This window comes from Fringilla coelebs (genome assembly GCF_963513975.1).
Source record: "Fringilla coelebs genome assembly, chromosome: 1".
Classification (NCBI taxonomy): Eukaryota; Metazoa; Chordata; class Aves; order Passeriformes; family Fringillidae; genus Fringilla; species Fringilla coelebs.
The window spans coordinates 150,877,320-150,891,596 of NC_140028.1; the positions used below are offsets into that span (position 1 = coordinate 150,877,320).

General features: G+C 44.7%; 1 protein-coding gene across 18 annotated transcripts in view; it reads right to left on the bottom strand.

The window, feature by feature from the left end:
- OBSCN (obscurin, cytoskeletal calmodulin and titin-interacting RhoGEF) overlaps positions 1-14,277 on the bottom strand; it is a 186,307-nt gene that overhangs the window by 69,377 nt on the left and 102,653 nt on the right. For 14 of the 18 annotated variants that reach the window (XM_084214522.1, XM_084214521.1, XM_084214515.1 and 11 more), the window contains 6 exons: positions 13,716-13,982; positions 11,847-12,113; positions 10,807-11,079; positions 6,726-6,992; positions 4,209-4,481; positions 2,776-3,048 (listed from right to left, as the gene is read on the bottom strand). In XM_084214522.1, coding sequence (XP_084070648.1) covers positions 2,776-3,048; positions 4,209-4,481; positions 6,726-6,992; positions 10,807-11,079; positions 11,847-12,113; positions 13,716-13,982 — 1,620 coding nt within the window. The remainder of the gene's footprint in view (positions 1-2,775; positions 3,049-4,208; positions 4,482-6,725; positions 6,993-10,806; positions 11,080-11,846; positions 12,114-13,715; positions 13,983-14,277) is intronic. The other 4 variants (XM_084214519.1, XM_084214524.1, XM_084214508.1 and 1 more) reach the window with 4 other exon arrangements.

The window sequence follows — 14,277 nt, forward strand, 5'->3', positions numbered from 1 at the left end:
ATGGGTGCACTGCAAGAAACCCATGGCGAGGGGCCAGCACGTGGATGATGCAGTGCAGGCTGCAAGACAGCTGGATGCAGTTTGGAGGGAATCAAAGAACAGTGCTAAAAACACGGCAGCTTTTGTTCACAGCAGCCCGGAACGACTTTTTTATCCCAAGCTCTTCCTCCTCTATTGTGCTGGCAGCCAAGCACTGAAAGATACTGCACTGGGAGATGCCTGGAATGGGTGAAGCAGGCATGCCATGCAAAATGTAGGGTCTGCAGGAGCTTGCAGTCCTCCCTGGAGCCTGTGCCCATCCTCACCTAACCGCACCGTCTGGGGGAAGTGCAGCGCCTCGCTGGCCCCCGCTTTGCTCACGGCCGACACTCGGAATCTGTAGGGCTCCCCCGGGCTGAGGCCATCCACCGTGAGCTCCGTGCTTGGGATGAGGCCCTCACTGCAGGACTGCCAGCCAACTCCTGGGATTTTCCTCTCCACCTTGTAGCCCAGGATGTGCTGGCCGCCGTCACCCAGCGGCTTGCGCCAGGACAGGGTGACGGAGTGGCTGCTCTGACTCAGAACTTGTGGCGCTTCGGGTGGCTCGGGGAGGGCTGGGGGCACAACAGAGGTGCTGTGATGCATGATGTGAGCAGGAACACTCCATCCTAAAACACCCAAGAGTGTAGGAGGGTGCCCCTTGTTGACGGAGTGACAAAACCGTCCTTTGTCCCCTTAAAAAGCAAAGAAGCCCAGAAGTTTCTCTCCTTGAGTAGGTGAAAAAGCCACCTCCTAGGTTTAGGGGACTTCACCTCAAACTTGGATAGCTCATTGGACAGGAGCCAAAAAGTCCCACCTGGCCAATTTATTAGAAAAAGAAACTAATGGCTTTTGTGAGGTGTTTTACCAGGAGCAAGAACCTCTGGCACCTGGCTCGATTTTTCTCTGTAAAGAGCTTTGTTATTTTGCCTTTTTTTAAACCTTCTTGTTTCCAACACTGCAACAGAAGCCATCCTGCTGGTTTTATGGCTTCTAAGGTAGCTGAGCTATCTTGGGTGTGAAACAGACCTCCAAGAGCTTATGAGACCTGGCTCAAGGAGGATCCTATTTCACATGAGCCTTCTGCAAGCCATGAGGACAGAAGCACAATGGACTGAGTATTCTCCTTGCTGTAAAATTGAGTGTAAAGTCATCAAAAAGTCACAACCTGTGCCTGTGCACCACTGATTTATCCTTGTCTGCCCTGATCTATGACAAACATTCCTTTTCCAACTCTCATGTCAAATAATTTACCTCCTTGTCCCACCACGCTTAAAACAAAGATAATCCTACACAGTCCATATTATCAAGGAATTTAACTGAAAATTCCAAGCACATTTAAGCCTTGATTGTGTTTATTTTAAGTCTGGCCTTAATTGAAATCAAGTTATTATGGGAACTAAAGAATAACACAAATATTTTAATAACGTGTCACTCCGCTTCTGTGTAATTGCAGTATGTGTCACAGCATCAGGCAATAATAAATAAATATGTGATGGGAATGATCAGGTGTCCTAGTGTCCATGATCATAGAATGGTTTGGGTTGGGAATTTGAAGATCATCTAATCCCAATCCCTACACTCAGCACACTGGAAAATGTTCCTTGCTTACATTACACTTTGGCCTAAAAACCAGAAATAATTCTTTCAGTCTTGAGTTCAAGACACTTACAGTGTAAATGACCTGCCATGATATACCAATCCAAAGAATAAAAGGCAAATATGGTCAACAGCCAGTTCTTTTAACTCTGGACACCACAAGAACAACATAAAATCTTTTCTCTGTTGTCAGCCAAACTTCATAGAGAAAAATCTGTCAACAGGAAGAGCATTGTATTTTTATTTTGATGTTCATTAAATGTAAGTACCCAAAATTAGAAAAAGCTGATTTAAATCCATCAAACTTGTTGGTTTTGGTTTTTTTGGGTTTTTTTAAATGTGGTGGAAATGACTGGAATGTGTAACAGAGATCTCTGAAGTCTCAGAAATCATTAGAGATTGCCTGTAGTCATTTAAAATATGGATAGTCCATCAGTGACATCTTTAACATCGCAGCTACAGCTAAAATACATTTAATTATCTCATAACCATCACTGGGATGGTGCTGTGTGACCACTGCTGGGTCACCCACCTGTCCCACTGCGGGAAGGAGCCAGATCCTGGGTGCTGAAATGGACACTGATGGCATCATCCAGCCTGCTCCACGAGGGAATTAGGGAATTATCACCTTCCCTACTCAACTATTAACTCTGTGTCTCTGAAGCAGGAGGTGTGTGCTCCATGGGTGTCCCCCAGTTGAGGGTTTTAATATGCTACTCATTAATCTGGAAGACTGCTTGCCCTGCACCTGAGCTGATTAGCAGATTTCAAAGATTCCTCTGCTGTTCTGGATAATTTTTCCACATGGACTCTAGCTCAGGTCCCTCCTGTGTCCACGTTTGCCAAGAGTGAAGTTGAGCCCTGAGAATACTGATTTCCATTAGAGTTTATGCTACATTTTACAAAAGACTGCAGCTAAAGAAAGTCAGGGAGCATCTCTACCATCACTAGCCTGATATATTTTTCTTCTGATGAGGAGGATTGCTTCTGGTCAAAGAGCAAGTTGCCAGTAGCATCTTCTCAGCCTAAGAACACCATTTTGGTACATGTGAGGCAAAGTAGAAAGAATCAGCACAAAGATTGGAAAATTCAATACTGTAGGTCAATACCAAAGTTAGAGATTTTGAGCGCCCCTGGGCTGGAGCAACACACACTTACCAATCACAGAAAGCTTGGCTGATGAAATGGCCTCCCTGGAAGCAAAGGTCACCTCTCCAGAATGATGCAGCTGGGCTTTTTTCAGGATAAGTTTGTATTTGTTTCCATCTGCTTGTACCTCCCAGTCCTCCCCCGACTGGATCTCGATGTCATTACTGTACCAGGACACTTCATTAACAGGCACAGCTTCACTCAGGACACAGCTAAACGTTGCTTTTTCCCCCAGAGACACTTCCACATCCCTGAGGGGCTGCAAGAACTGCAGGCGCCACCCTGTAGATTAAAATCAGTGATCAAGGCTTCAGTTACAGAAACAATCAGGAGATTTTGTGAATATTTGTGCTGAAGCTCTGAACAGCCAGGCCTTGGAGAGCGAGGAGATCATTAAAAGGTTTATGGATATTGCCAGAACAGAATGGTTTGGTTTGGGAGGGACTTTAAAGCCCATCTTGTTGTGTCTCCTGCCTTGGGCAGGGACTCCTTCCACCAGACCAGGTTGTTCCAAACTCTATCTAATCCATAAGTGGGGACTAATCTCTGCTTTTGTAATCTTATTTTCTTGTACAGGAAGGGCTTCTGGTCCCCACTGGGGTCTCCTGTAATAGCATAAAGTAAAATGATACAGAGATAATGTTGTTGCTGATAAAACCCTCCTCTCTGAAGCCCTGAAGTGTCTATAAACACAACCAAACTCATCAGAATCATGACAGCTCTGAGACAGTCATTTGCTGCTCACTCAGTGAAATGCTCAACTGGTGCTGCTTATAAACCATCTCACATCCTACAGAGCAAGAAAACAAGGAAATTGTAAAGCATCATCCATTTAGGAGTGAGAGAACTGGATTTTTTTCAGATTTTTATTTTTCAGGGAAAACAAAAGGATTTGGGATGATCTAATTTGCACTTTCCAGGATATGAAGGGAGTGGACAAGAAAGATGGAGAGGGACATTTTGCAAGAGCATGGAGTGACAGGACAAGGGGGAAAGGATAAAGATGGACAGAGAATAGGTTTACATGAGATAACAGGAAGAAATTCTTTGCTGTGAGGGTGGGGAGCCCTGGCACAGGCGCCCAGAGCAGCTGTGGCTGCCCCTGGATCCCTGGAAGTGTCCAAGGCCAGGCTGGACAGAGCTTGGAGCAGCCTGGGATAGTTTAAGGTGTCCCTGCTCATGGCAGGGGTGATACTGGATGATCTTTAAGGTCCTCCCCAACCCAGTGCATTCTGTGATTCTGTGGGTTAGTGGTGGGTTTGATGATCTTAGAGATCTTTCCCAACCTAAATGATTTTATTATTTATTGTGTGGGAAGAACATTTAGGTAAAAGAAACAACAAATGCAACATTTCTTTGCTGCTACTCATCATATTTCCCTGGTTTCTTTCCCCTTTCCAAGCAGAAATTGAAGATTTCCCCTGCCCAAGCACCTGAGTTACCTTTCACTGTGAGGAAAGCTGAGGTCACTGCATCACTGCACATGAAGGTCACCCTGCAGCTGTCCTGGGGAGTCAAATTCTTCAGCAGCAGGATATGCCTGAGTCCATTTTCAAAGTAAACCATCTCAGTGTTTTCTGTGGTTTTGGCAGGTTCATCATCAATCAGCCAGTTGTAGTTGTAGGTCTCGGGCTTGGAGAGGTAACACTCGAACAGGGCTTCCCCTCCTTCCACAGCCTCCACGTTCTCCAAGCCCTGGACAATGCTGTTCTTGGCTAGAAAAGAAGGACAATTAACAGAATTAATTGTTTGGCCGTGTATCTCTGAGTATTAGCACGCCTCAGAGCACTGGATGATTCCCACTGCTGCAAAGCTGATGGAAAAATGTGGATGTGATAAACTGTGCTTGTGGGTTTAATTGCTGATTGCAATCCATCCTCTAACAAAGTATTACAATAAAAAGATTTAAAGAGAGTTTAAAAGTAATGATAAACCTCTAGAACCTCCAGCATTTCATCTAGAACCTCTAGCATTTCACCCAGGCTTCCTCCAAAAACCTGGGTTTTTTAATAAATAAAGAAAAGAATGGATGTATTTGTATGAATCAGGCCAATGGTCAATAGGAAGGCATAGCTCAGGAAGATAAAGTGCAATCACATTCCTTTTGTCCTATGACAGTTTCCCAAAGATCTCCCAGGCAACACAAGTATCATCATGGCAGGGGAGATGTGAATCCACTGACAGCTCATGATAAAATCTCACTACTTTTCTTGCAAAGCAAACATAAGAGAATATTATGGCTGGCAAAGCTATAGTGAAGATTATCTGAAATAATTCTGCCTCTAGGAAACACACAAAGTCAAAATCTTTATCAAGATTCCACTGAATGGTAAATTTCTGAATTATTGTAACAGCTCTGTGCCATTGAGGTTTATTTTCCCATGCTGTGTGGTGAGTTGTGGGGTCAGAAGCATGCACAAAGCTCCACACTCCAGCCATGCATCAGCTGGCACCTGGACAGAAACAATCAGCTGGATGCCAAATTAAATGTGGGCTGGTGCATGTGGGGATAATTCATGCTGCTGCAGGGAGAAATGACATGCACAAGGGTGGAGTATATACAGTTTGCACAAATGCCATAAAATGGTCAGCATGATTTGTGCTATAAACCAAGACCCCAAGCATCCACATCCCTGTTTGGATCTCTACAGATCATTTGGAACCATGCCCAGCCAAAAAGAAAAAAATTAGTAAAAATAAATAAAATGTTATAAAACCTCCAAACAGAGGCATTTATTTAATGGTAAAAACAAACAAACATACCCAAAAAGCACAAACCACCAGATATTTATTACTTATTACCAAATACAAGGTGCCCAGAGATGTTTTGTGTGGGCTCCCCATCCCAAGGTCAGGTTGGACAGGGCTTAGAGCAGCCTGGGACAGTGGAAGGTGGCCCTGCCCATGGCAGGGGGTTTGGAACTACATGACCTTGAAGGTCTTTTCCAACCCAAACTATTCTGGGCATCTATAATACTGAAAATATTCTGAATTTCATAAGTTTATACTTATGGAGAACAATGAGGGGGTTGCAGACTCTTCTTGGAGAATGCATAATTTTTTTTAGAACAACCCAAATTGTTTATCTGTGTACTTTGGAAGCACTGGTTTCCCTAATTATGGAAAGCAGCCAATTGCTAGCCCTACCTCCTCTGGGATGCTTTTAGATTATGTTCATTAAAATCTTTTTAAATCCCTACAATGGAAAGTGCTTATCAATGTAGAAAACATTATAATAAAAAACACCCTGTTCTTCTGCACTGACAACCAACTGCAGTTAAGCAAGAAGGCAAAATAGCCACAAATATTCAGAAATCAGAACCTGCTGTTGCTGATCACACCAATTGACTTGGTAACCAAACACAGGAATTCCTTATGCAGCAGAAAAAAACAAGAAATTTCCATGTAAAATCCTAACTTTTTGTTAATTTTGTATATGTTATTCCTCAGGGTCTCCAGAAATGGGAGTGCTGAGTGAGGAGGTAATTCCTGAGGGATCACTGTTTGAAATAGGTAAATTACCAAACTCTCCTTTACTCAGCAAAATAAAATGGAATTCCATGCTAACCATTAGTTACTGGTTTTATGTAAAAAGTGCTGTAAAAGGTGGTCTTTCAGAAAAAAAACAAAATTTGTATTATTACCAACAATACACCTGTGATTTTACAATTCAGCAGGACACATCCCATCACACTCACATCCCATTCCAGCTCACTGCAGAAGAGGTGGAGTGGCTAAGTGGTGCAATGAGTGAGTGCTAATTAGAAATAAGACAACTCTGCAGTTTCACACTCAATTCCCATTATCCCCCAACTATCTTTATCCTCATTTTCAGTGCTGGAGCGAACACCAAGAGCAGGTATCTGATCTGTCCCTTATTGCAAAAGCCTTGCCATGATTTTTCTACCTCATTTATTTGGAACCCATGGTAGTCTTCCTCTCTGGCTGGAAGACCTCACCTTGAACATCAAGTGTAGCCATCACTTTAATGCCTTCAGCTTCACAAGAATAGATGCCAGTGTCTTCTGGGACCGTGGGGTTAATTTTTAGCATGCTCACATTCCAGTCCTGCTCGATAATCACTCGCTGCCCATCTGCATGTATTTCCTGATCATTTTTCTTCCAGATGGCGTGCACTGGCCTAGAATACTGGCATATGAACTCTGCTGGGCCATCTTCATCAACAGTTATGTCCTGCATGGGACTGACCACTTCAATGGTGGGATCTGTTAACCAACACGTCAGGAAGGACATGCATTAGTGGATCCCCATGGAAGTCACCCCTTGGAGGGTTTTTGCCAAGCACAGAGCCCGTGGGGAGCAAGCAGGGTGGCAGTGCAAGCAGGGTTAGCAGTTTAGTCCGTGCCTGTGTCAGCATCAAGCAGGATGGAAGCCAGACTGGTGCATTAGAACGTGACCATGGCACTGGGAAATGGGCCACCAGGAATTGAGGCTTGTGCTGGAACAGTCCTGAGTTTGGACTGCTTCTCCAATGTTGTGTTTCTCCCAGTGTTTCTGAGATCTTCCAGGCTGGGAAGCACTGGATGTGAAACACTTCTGATTCCCAAATGTGGAGCAGAAGTGTGATGCAGAGGACTGCAGAGTGAGGGGTTCCCTGCAACTCTCAACCTCACAGAGCAATAGGAAAATACCACAAACCCTACTGGAAGCTCCTTGTGTGAGTAAAATATAACTACTCATCAGAAAGAAACACAGTCCCCAAATTCAGTCACTCATTCCTTGTCCTTGGGTGGTCTTGGCTGTCAGAAATCATGTGAGGAGCAAATATCCAGGACAACTGTGACAAAAAAAGGGCACTCCACAGGAGCAGATGAATACTGTTTGGGTTATTTGTGTGTTTCTCTGCAGCAGACACATTATTTGGAGAAAAACAATAGGATTTCCTTTACAGTATTTCATCTAGAGATCACTGAGAGATCGTAAACCACTGACATCTCAGACTGAGAGCCCATAAAATGCTGACAGCAGCTGGATATGCAGCTCCTCTAAGGTGGTGAGATCCATGAGGCTGCTCTCAACCACTTTTAAAACCCAGGTTTTGCTTCTTGTGAGGCAGCTGCAAGGCACAGCTGACCTTAAATACTGTGAGTTCCCAAAACAGCCAAGAGTCCCTCCTGAGATGTCAGACTGGATCATCCATCTACAATGCAATATGCAGGCCAAAAGGAAAAATCTCAATGCAGTCTGAAAATAGAAGTCTTTCTGAAACATCATTCTTAGCAGAATTACGTCAACTTAAAAATATATAGATATGATAGGGCTGCAAAGGGACATAAAAAGATGACAGAGAAAGCTGGGATATCATCAGGAGCTTGGCATGATGATCCTTGAGGAGCCCTTCCAGCTCAGGACATTCTGTGGTGTCCTTATTCTTCAAACAGTTGCTCTGCTCACAAGCCAGCTGGGATAACCCAACAGGATCTCTGTCTGGAATGCTCCTCTGGAAACTGCTGCAGCGGGCTGAGGCTTTGGGGTGCTCCTGGCAGACCTTGGGGAGCAAAGAGAGCTTTGCAAAGACCATTTGGAAACTTGCTGCAGGGCTTGATCCCACTCACTGAGGCTCCCTCTGCCACGTGTGTTTGTGCAGAGGAGGCCTCTGTGGAAGATCTTGGAGATGTTTTGCTGACTGAAGAAACAAGCAGGTGTCTGTGCAGCTGGGAAGAACAACCTCATCCCCTTCCATAAGATGTAGAATTGTGTTTCTCACAGCAAATATCACCTGTGGTACTGGAGAAGGTCCTGGTTCCACTGTCCCCTTGCTGTTGGCTGTCATTGTCACATTTTATGAAAAATTCCTTTGCTAGGATTTTTCTCCTGAGAAGCTGAGAAGCCTCAGAAATGAAATGTAAATAATAATTATTTGATTGCTTAAGATGTGGTTTAGAAGTTGCTCACCAACAGGTGCATCTTTGATTAGTTCCATGTGAATTGTTCTTAATTAATGACCAATCCCAGTCCAGCTGTGTCAGGACTCTGGTCAGTCATGAGTTTTTATTACCATTCTTTGCTGGCCTTCTGATGTCTCCTTTCTCTTTCTTTAGTGTAGTTTTAGTACAGTATTCTTTTAATATAATATATATAATAATATAATAAATCAACCTTCTTGAAAACTTGGAGTCAATTCTCATCTCCCACCTCGTGCTGGAGACCCTCAACAATTAATAACCACAGTTATTAATTATTAATAACCACAGTTGGCCAGGGCAAGGACTTTGGTGGCCCCGTTCACCTGTGCAGCTCTTTGGGACTGAGGAGCCAAGGTGTGCCCTGGAACCTGCAATTCTCACCTGCCCAGAGGAGCTAGGAAACAGCAGCAGCTCCTTCACCCTTCTCCATCCTCCCCCCATCACCTGTGAACCATCCCTCCAGGCCATGGAATGAATGCAGTCGTAGGGCAATGATGCTGTGGAGGCCCAGCATGGAAAGCTGAGATCTCCCTTGTTGCAGAATAAATCAAATTACCAACGTGCCTTAAACCAGGAGAATGAGGCACAAGGAACAAAGTCAGCTTGCTCCTTGAGGAAGAGCAAGCCATGGATGGCCTGATAGACTGAAATATATTTCAAACAAAGATTTATGCTTAAATTTGGGGACAAAATAAACTGTACAAAATTGTACAATGATGTACAAGGATGTACAAGGATGTACAATTGTACAAGGATGGTTGGAATTTTAAAAGTGTTTCACTTTTCTATGAAATCAAGTGTGAGCACAGTGTAACTGGGGTTATCCCAACCCAGTTATAAAACACTGCTAGTGTGACTCAGCTTTGTAATTCAGGAATCTTGGCTTCATGGAAGCACAAAATACCCATATACATGTGTGTACCTGCACGAGCTGTGGGGTTGGACTGGATGATCTCCAGACATTTCTTCCAAAATCAATGATGCTGTGATTCCATGAAATGGAAATATCTCAGGAGCTTGTTCATTCACTGAGCAGAATACCTAACAATGCATTTATTTTCAGCTTATGTTTTAGGCCCACTGGATTTTTTTTTTTTTTGGCCTGGAGATCTCAGAACCAGGTTCTGTCTCTGAAAATGGATGCAAACTGACACAGGACTAGTGGGGTCTGCCCACTGTGTTGTCACTGCATCATTCCATATAATGAAGAAGTGATTTCACATTCTATCTTTGCAGACAACCAAATTTCCTGAATGTACAAGGGACACATGATGCAGAGGAGGAGACATCAACCACTGACTACAATTCCATATTTTGGATAATTCCTGCTATGGCCCAGTTAAAGCATGGGAGTAGATTTACATAAAGATATTTTAGCTCTTTATATCTCTATATATCCATTTTATAAGCAGGGAATAAGCCTTAACTTTGCCTGAAAAACGACAGATCTTCCCCACAGCTATAAAAGGACTGGGTGGGAAGGAGCTTGCTTTATCAAGTCTGGAGCTCAGTGTTATTTGCAGCTTTTGGCTACCCTTACCAAATGGGAAAAATATTTATTCAACAGACCAGAAAGCTTTGCCAGTGCAGGGATGAGCTTTCAAAAACAAGGCACATTTTGTCTCTGTTACTGGAATGTCACACACCCATTGGATTCCAGGAACAGCCCAAAATCCTGTCCTGGGAACGTGCTGACCTCAGCACCAGTAGCCCAGCTGTGGAGCAGCACAGTGGGAAATTTGGGAATTACCACTCCCGCAAGATTCTGTGGTATTATGGAAAAAAAAAAAAGTTGAAGTGGGGGGATATAAAGTCAGGTGCTACCACAGATGTTTATGTTCATCTCTTCTCTGATGTCAGGTGAAAGCAGCAGCCCTGACCCTGCAACCCTCCCTTACCTATAAAATCCAAAACCACCTGAGGGTGAAGGGAAAAAAAAAACAAACAATGTGGTTGTACCCAGAAAAATTCTGGGGTGAGAGTGGGTGACTTGCAGAGTGGGAGGGCTGCAGGGCACATGAAGGATTTAGTAAGGGTAGCCTGGAAGGCAGAAGCGCCAGCACATGGAGCAAGTCCAGAGGTGGCCCCGTGTTTCTTGCTCAGAGGGAAATACCTTTGACTAATAATTTAGCTGAGGATATAAGGGAGCCAGCTCTGAAGGTGACAGTGCCCGAGTCGTGGCACGCCACGTCATTGAGGGTTAAAGTGTGGATCCTGCCGTCCTGCTCAGAGATCTCAGTCACCAGGTTGTTGTGGAGGGGCGTCCCGTCCAGCCACCACTGCACGTTCCTCACGCCCGGCTGCGAGAGCTCGCAGGTGAACGTGGCTGACTCGCCCACAAAGACGTCTGTGCTCCTCAAACCAGACACTATCACTGCTGCTTCTTCTGCGTGACAGAGCAAGAGAAGGTGCCAAAGGAAAACAGAAACAAACGCGCACGGCGCGCTCCCTGCAGAGCCAACCCAAGCCCGAGCGCAGCTCCAGCAGAGTTAAACTTGTAGGGCTTTTCCAAAGGGGAAAAAAAAGAACTAAAATTGTCTTGAAGAGGGTTAGAAACCACCTTCCATCCCTCCAGCTGCTTGTAGGAGAGTTAAACTTGTAGGGCTTTTCCAAAGGGGAAAAAAAAGAACTAAAATTGTCTTGAAGAGGGTTAGACACCACCTTCCATCCCTCCAGCTGTTTGTAGGAGCAGTGTGTGTGTCTGCAAACATCATTTCACTGGGAGGAAACTCCACTCCTTGCCCTGGTCATGCCTGACCCTCCTGTGTTTTCCAACCATCTGCAGAAATTGTATGAGTCAGGGAGGTACTTAAAGATTAAAATGTTCCCTTGGGTGCTTTAAAGGAGTAATAAGATTATCAACAATGATAGAAGCTGCAATCAGTTCTAACAAGAATTTCAGTATTTTTATGATCACTGCTCCAAGTCTTTCAGCAGTACCACCACCTGTTCTGAGACACAGTAGGGTCAGTACTTTAAACTGGCTTAACTTTAAAAGATGGGTCAAACCTCAGTCTGGAGGTTTATATCTTCGCTGGAATCAATAAAGAAATGAATGGACTTTCTGCTGTTTGGCCAGTTACTGTCAAAGATTTTGGAGCAAGAAATCCAGGCAGAAAAGCAGAGCATTTCCACCGAGTTCCACCACCTTACCTTGCACATACACAGACCCTGTGGTGATCTCGTATCCGGTGCTGCAGGTATAATCCCCACAGTCATCAGCTTCCACACCGTGGATGATCAGCTCAGCCACGCTGCCCTTCAGCTTCACCTCGTACTTGTCACTGGGCTCAATCACCACCCCTCCTTTCCTCCACTCAACGGGAGCGTCCGGCTTGGAGATCTCACAGTGCAAAACTGCTGTTCCCCCTTCTTCAGCCTCTACGTTTTTCAGCTCTTTGTTAAACAGCACTGGCAGTACTGTGGTGAAGAAGCAACTGCATCAGTGACAGCGCTCAGAGGGGAGAAACCTGCTTGTGATTTCTGCAGCCGGGCTGCTCCCCTCTTTCTGGACCACAGTTGTGCCTGCTGGCCACTCGTGGAATCAGTTGCTGATGCTGCAAAGGTGTCCAGGGCTGCTCTGGACTTCTAAAGGTCTTCACATGGCCATACTCACCATTCTCACACACAGCACAACATCACCAATCACAACACTGAGTCAGAATCCTTTAGGTTGGAAAAGACCTTTAAGATCAAGTCCAGCCATTAACCCAGCGCAGCCAAATCCACCACTAAACCACATCCCCAAGCGTCACATCTACACATCTTTTAAATATCTCCAGGGATGGTGACTCCACTGCTTCTCTGGGCACTCTGTGACAATGCTTGGCCACCCTTTCAGCAAGGAATTATTTCCTAATACCAAATATAAACCCACCCTGGTGCAACCTGAGGCCGTTTCCTCTCATCCTATTGCTTGTCACTTGTGAAATAGACCAATCCTTAACTCACCACAACGTCCTGTTGGTAGTTGCAGAGAGTGATAACATCTCCCACAAGTCTCCTTTTCTCTAGGTTAAAAAACCCCAGTTCCCTCAGCTGGCACTTGAGATTTTGGGTGTTTAACCTCTGAAACCACATGCTCTGAGCAGGAGTTTGTTATGGTGACTAAACTCACAATCTACAAGTGTGATTGAATCTAAAAGACTTAGAATTCTTAGCACAAATTGAATAAAACTCTAAAATCACAAACCCATAGAGCTCTTGGACCGAAATGAATAAAACTGCAAATTCCAAACCAACAGAATTCTTAATACAAAATGAATAAACTGTAAAATCCCAAACCACAGAGTTCTTAGTAAAAAATGAATAAAACTGTGAAATCCAAACCAAAAGAATTCTTAATACAAAATGAATAAAACTATAAAATCAAAAAACACAGCCACTAAGAAAGGTAAAGAGTCATAATTCATGGGCTGCTCAGGCACCAAGACATACAATGGATCAATTTAAAATGGACTTGTCCTAGGTATGGTGAAATACTTCAGTTTGATTTCACAGAGTGCCAGTGATAACTCAGCAATAAAATTTCCATGTGGATGTGGCACTTGAGGACATGGTTTAGTGGTGGAGTCGGCAGAGCTGTGTTAATGGTTGGACTCAGAGATCTCAGAGATCTTTTTCAAACTAAATCAGAGAAGGGTTTGGGTTGGAAGGGGTCTTAAAGATCCAGTTCCTGCCATGAGCAAGGTACCTTCCACTGGACCAGGTCTCTCAGAACCCCATTCAGCCTGGCCTGGATGACTCCAGGATCCCCACTGTGAAGGATGGACAAACAATCCTTGTCCTTTGACTTGTTGGTAGTTGCAGAGAGTGATAACATCTCCCCCAAGCCTCCTTTTCTCCAGGTTAAAAAACTCCAGTTCCCTCAGCTGGCACATGAGATTTTGGGTGTTTAACCTCTGAAACCACATGCTCTGAGCAGGAGTTTGTTATGGTGACTAAACTCACAATCTACAAGCGTGATCCAATCTAAAGGACACAGAATTAGCACAAAGTGAATAAAACCATAAGGCAACCTACCTTTGACCTGCAGCGAAGCCGTGGTCTGCTGATCCCCCGAGTCACAGGTGTATTCCCCAGCATCCTGAGCCTCAGCCCCGTAGATGAGGAGCTCAGCCCGTGTCCCCTCCAGGCGCATCTCGTACTTGTCCCCGGGCTGCAGCACTGTGTCCCCTTTGCGCCACTGCAGGCGCGCGTGCGGCCGCGTCAGCTCGCAGCGCAGCACGGCCGTGCGCCCTTCCTCCACCTCCTCGTTCCTCAGCCACTGCTGGAACAGCACGGGCAGGCCTGGCCAGGAGGGAAGGAGAAATGGGTGAGGAAAAAATAGAAAATAGAGGGGTTGTTATGAGTAAAAAAAAAAAGGGGTTACCCATTTTTTTTTACAAAGGTTGTAGAATTACAAGTTGAGCCAGTTCTGGCAGAGGAGAGTTCTTTGTTAGCTTCATGTTGTAATCCCCTGTTAAGAGTTGGTTGTTAACTCCCTGTTGTTGAGAATTCCCCTTTTTGTCAGTACCACCATGTCTGCTGCCAGGAGGATGGCATCCCCTCTTGGAGGGTGAAAGGAGGGGACATGGGAGGACAT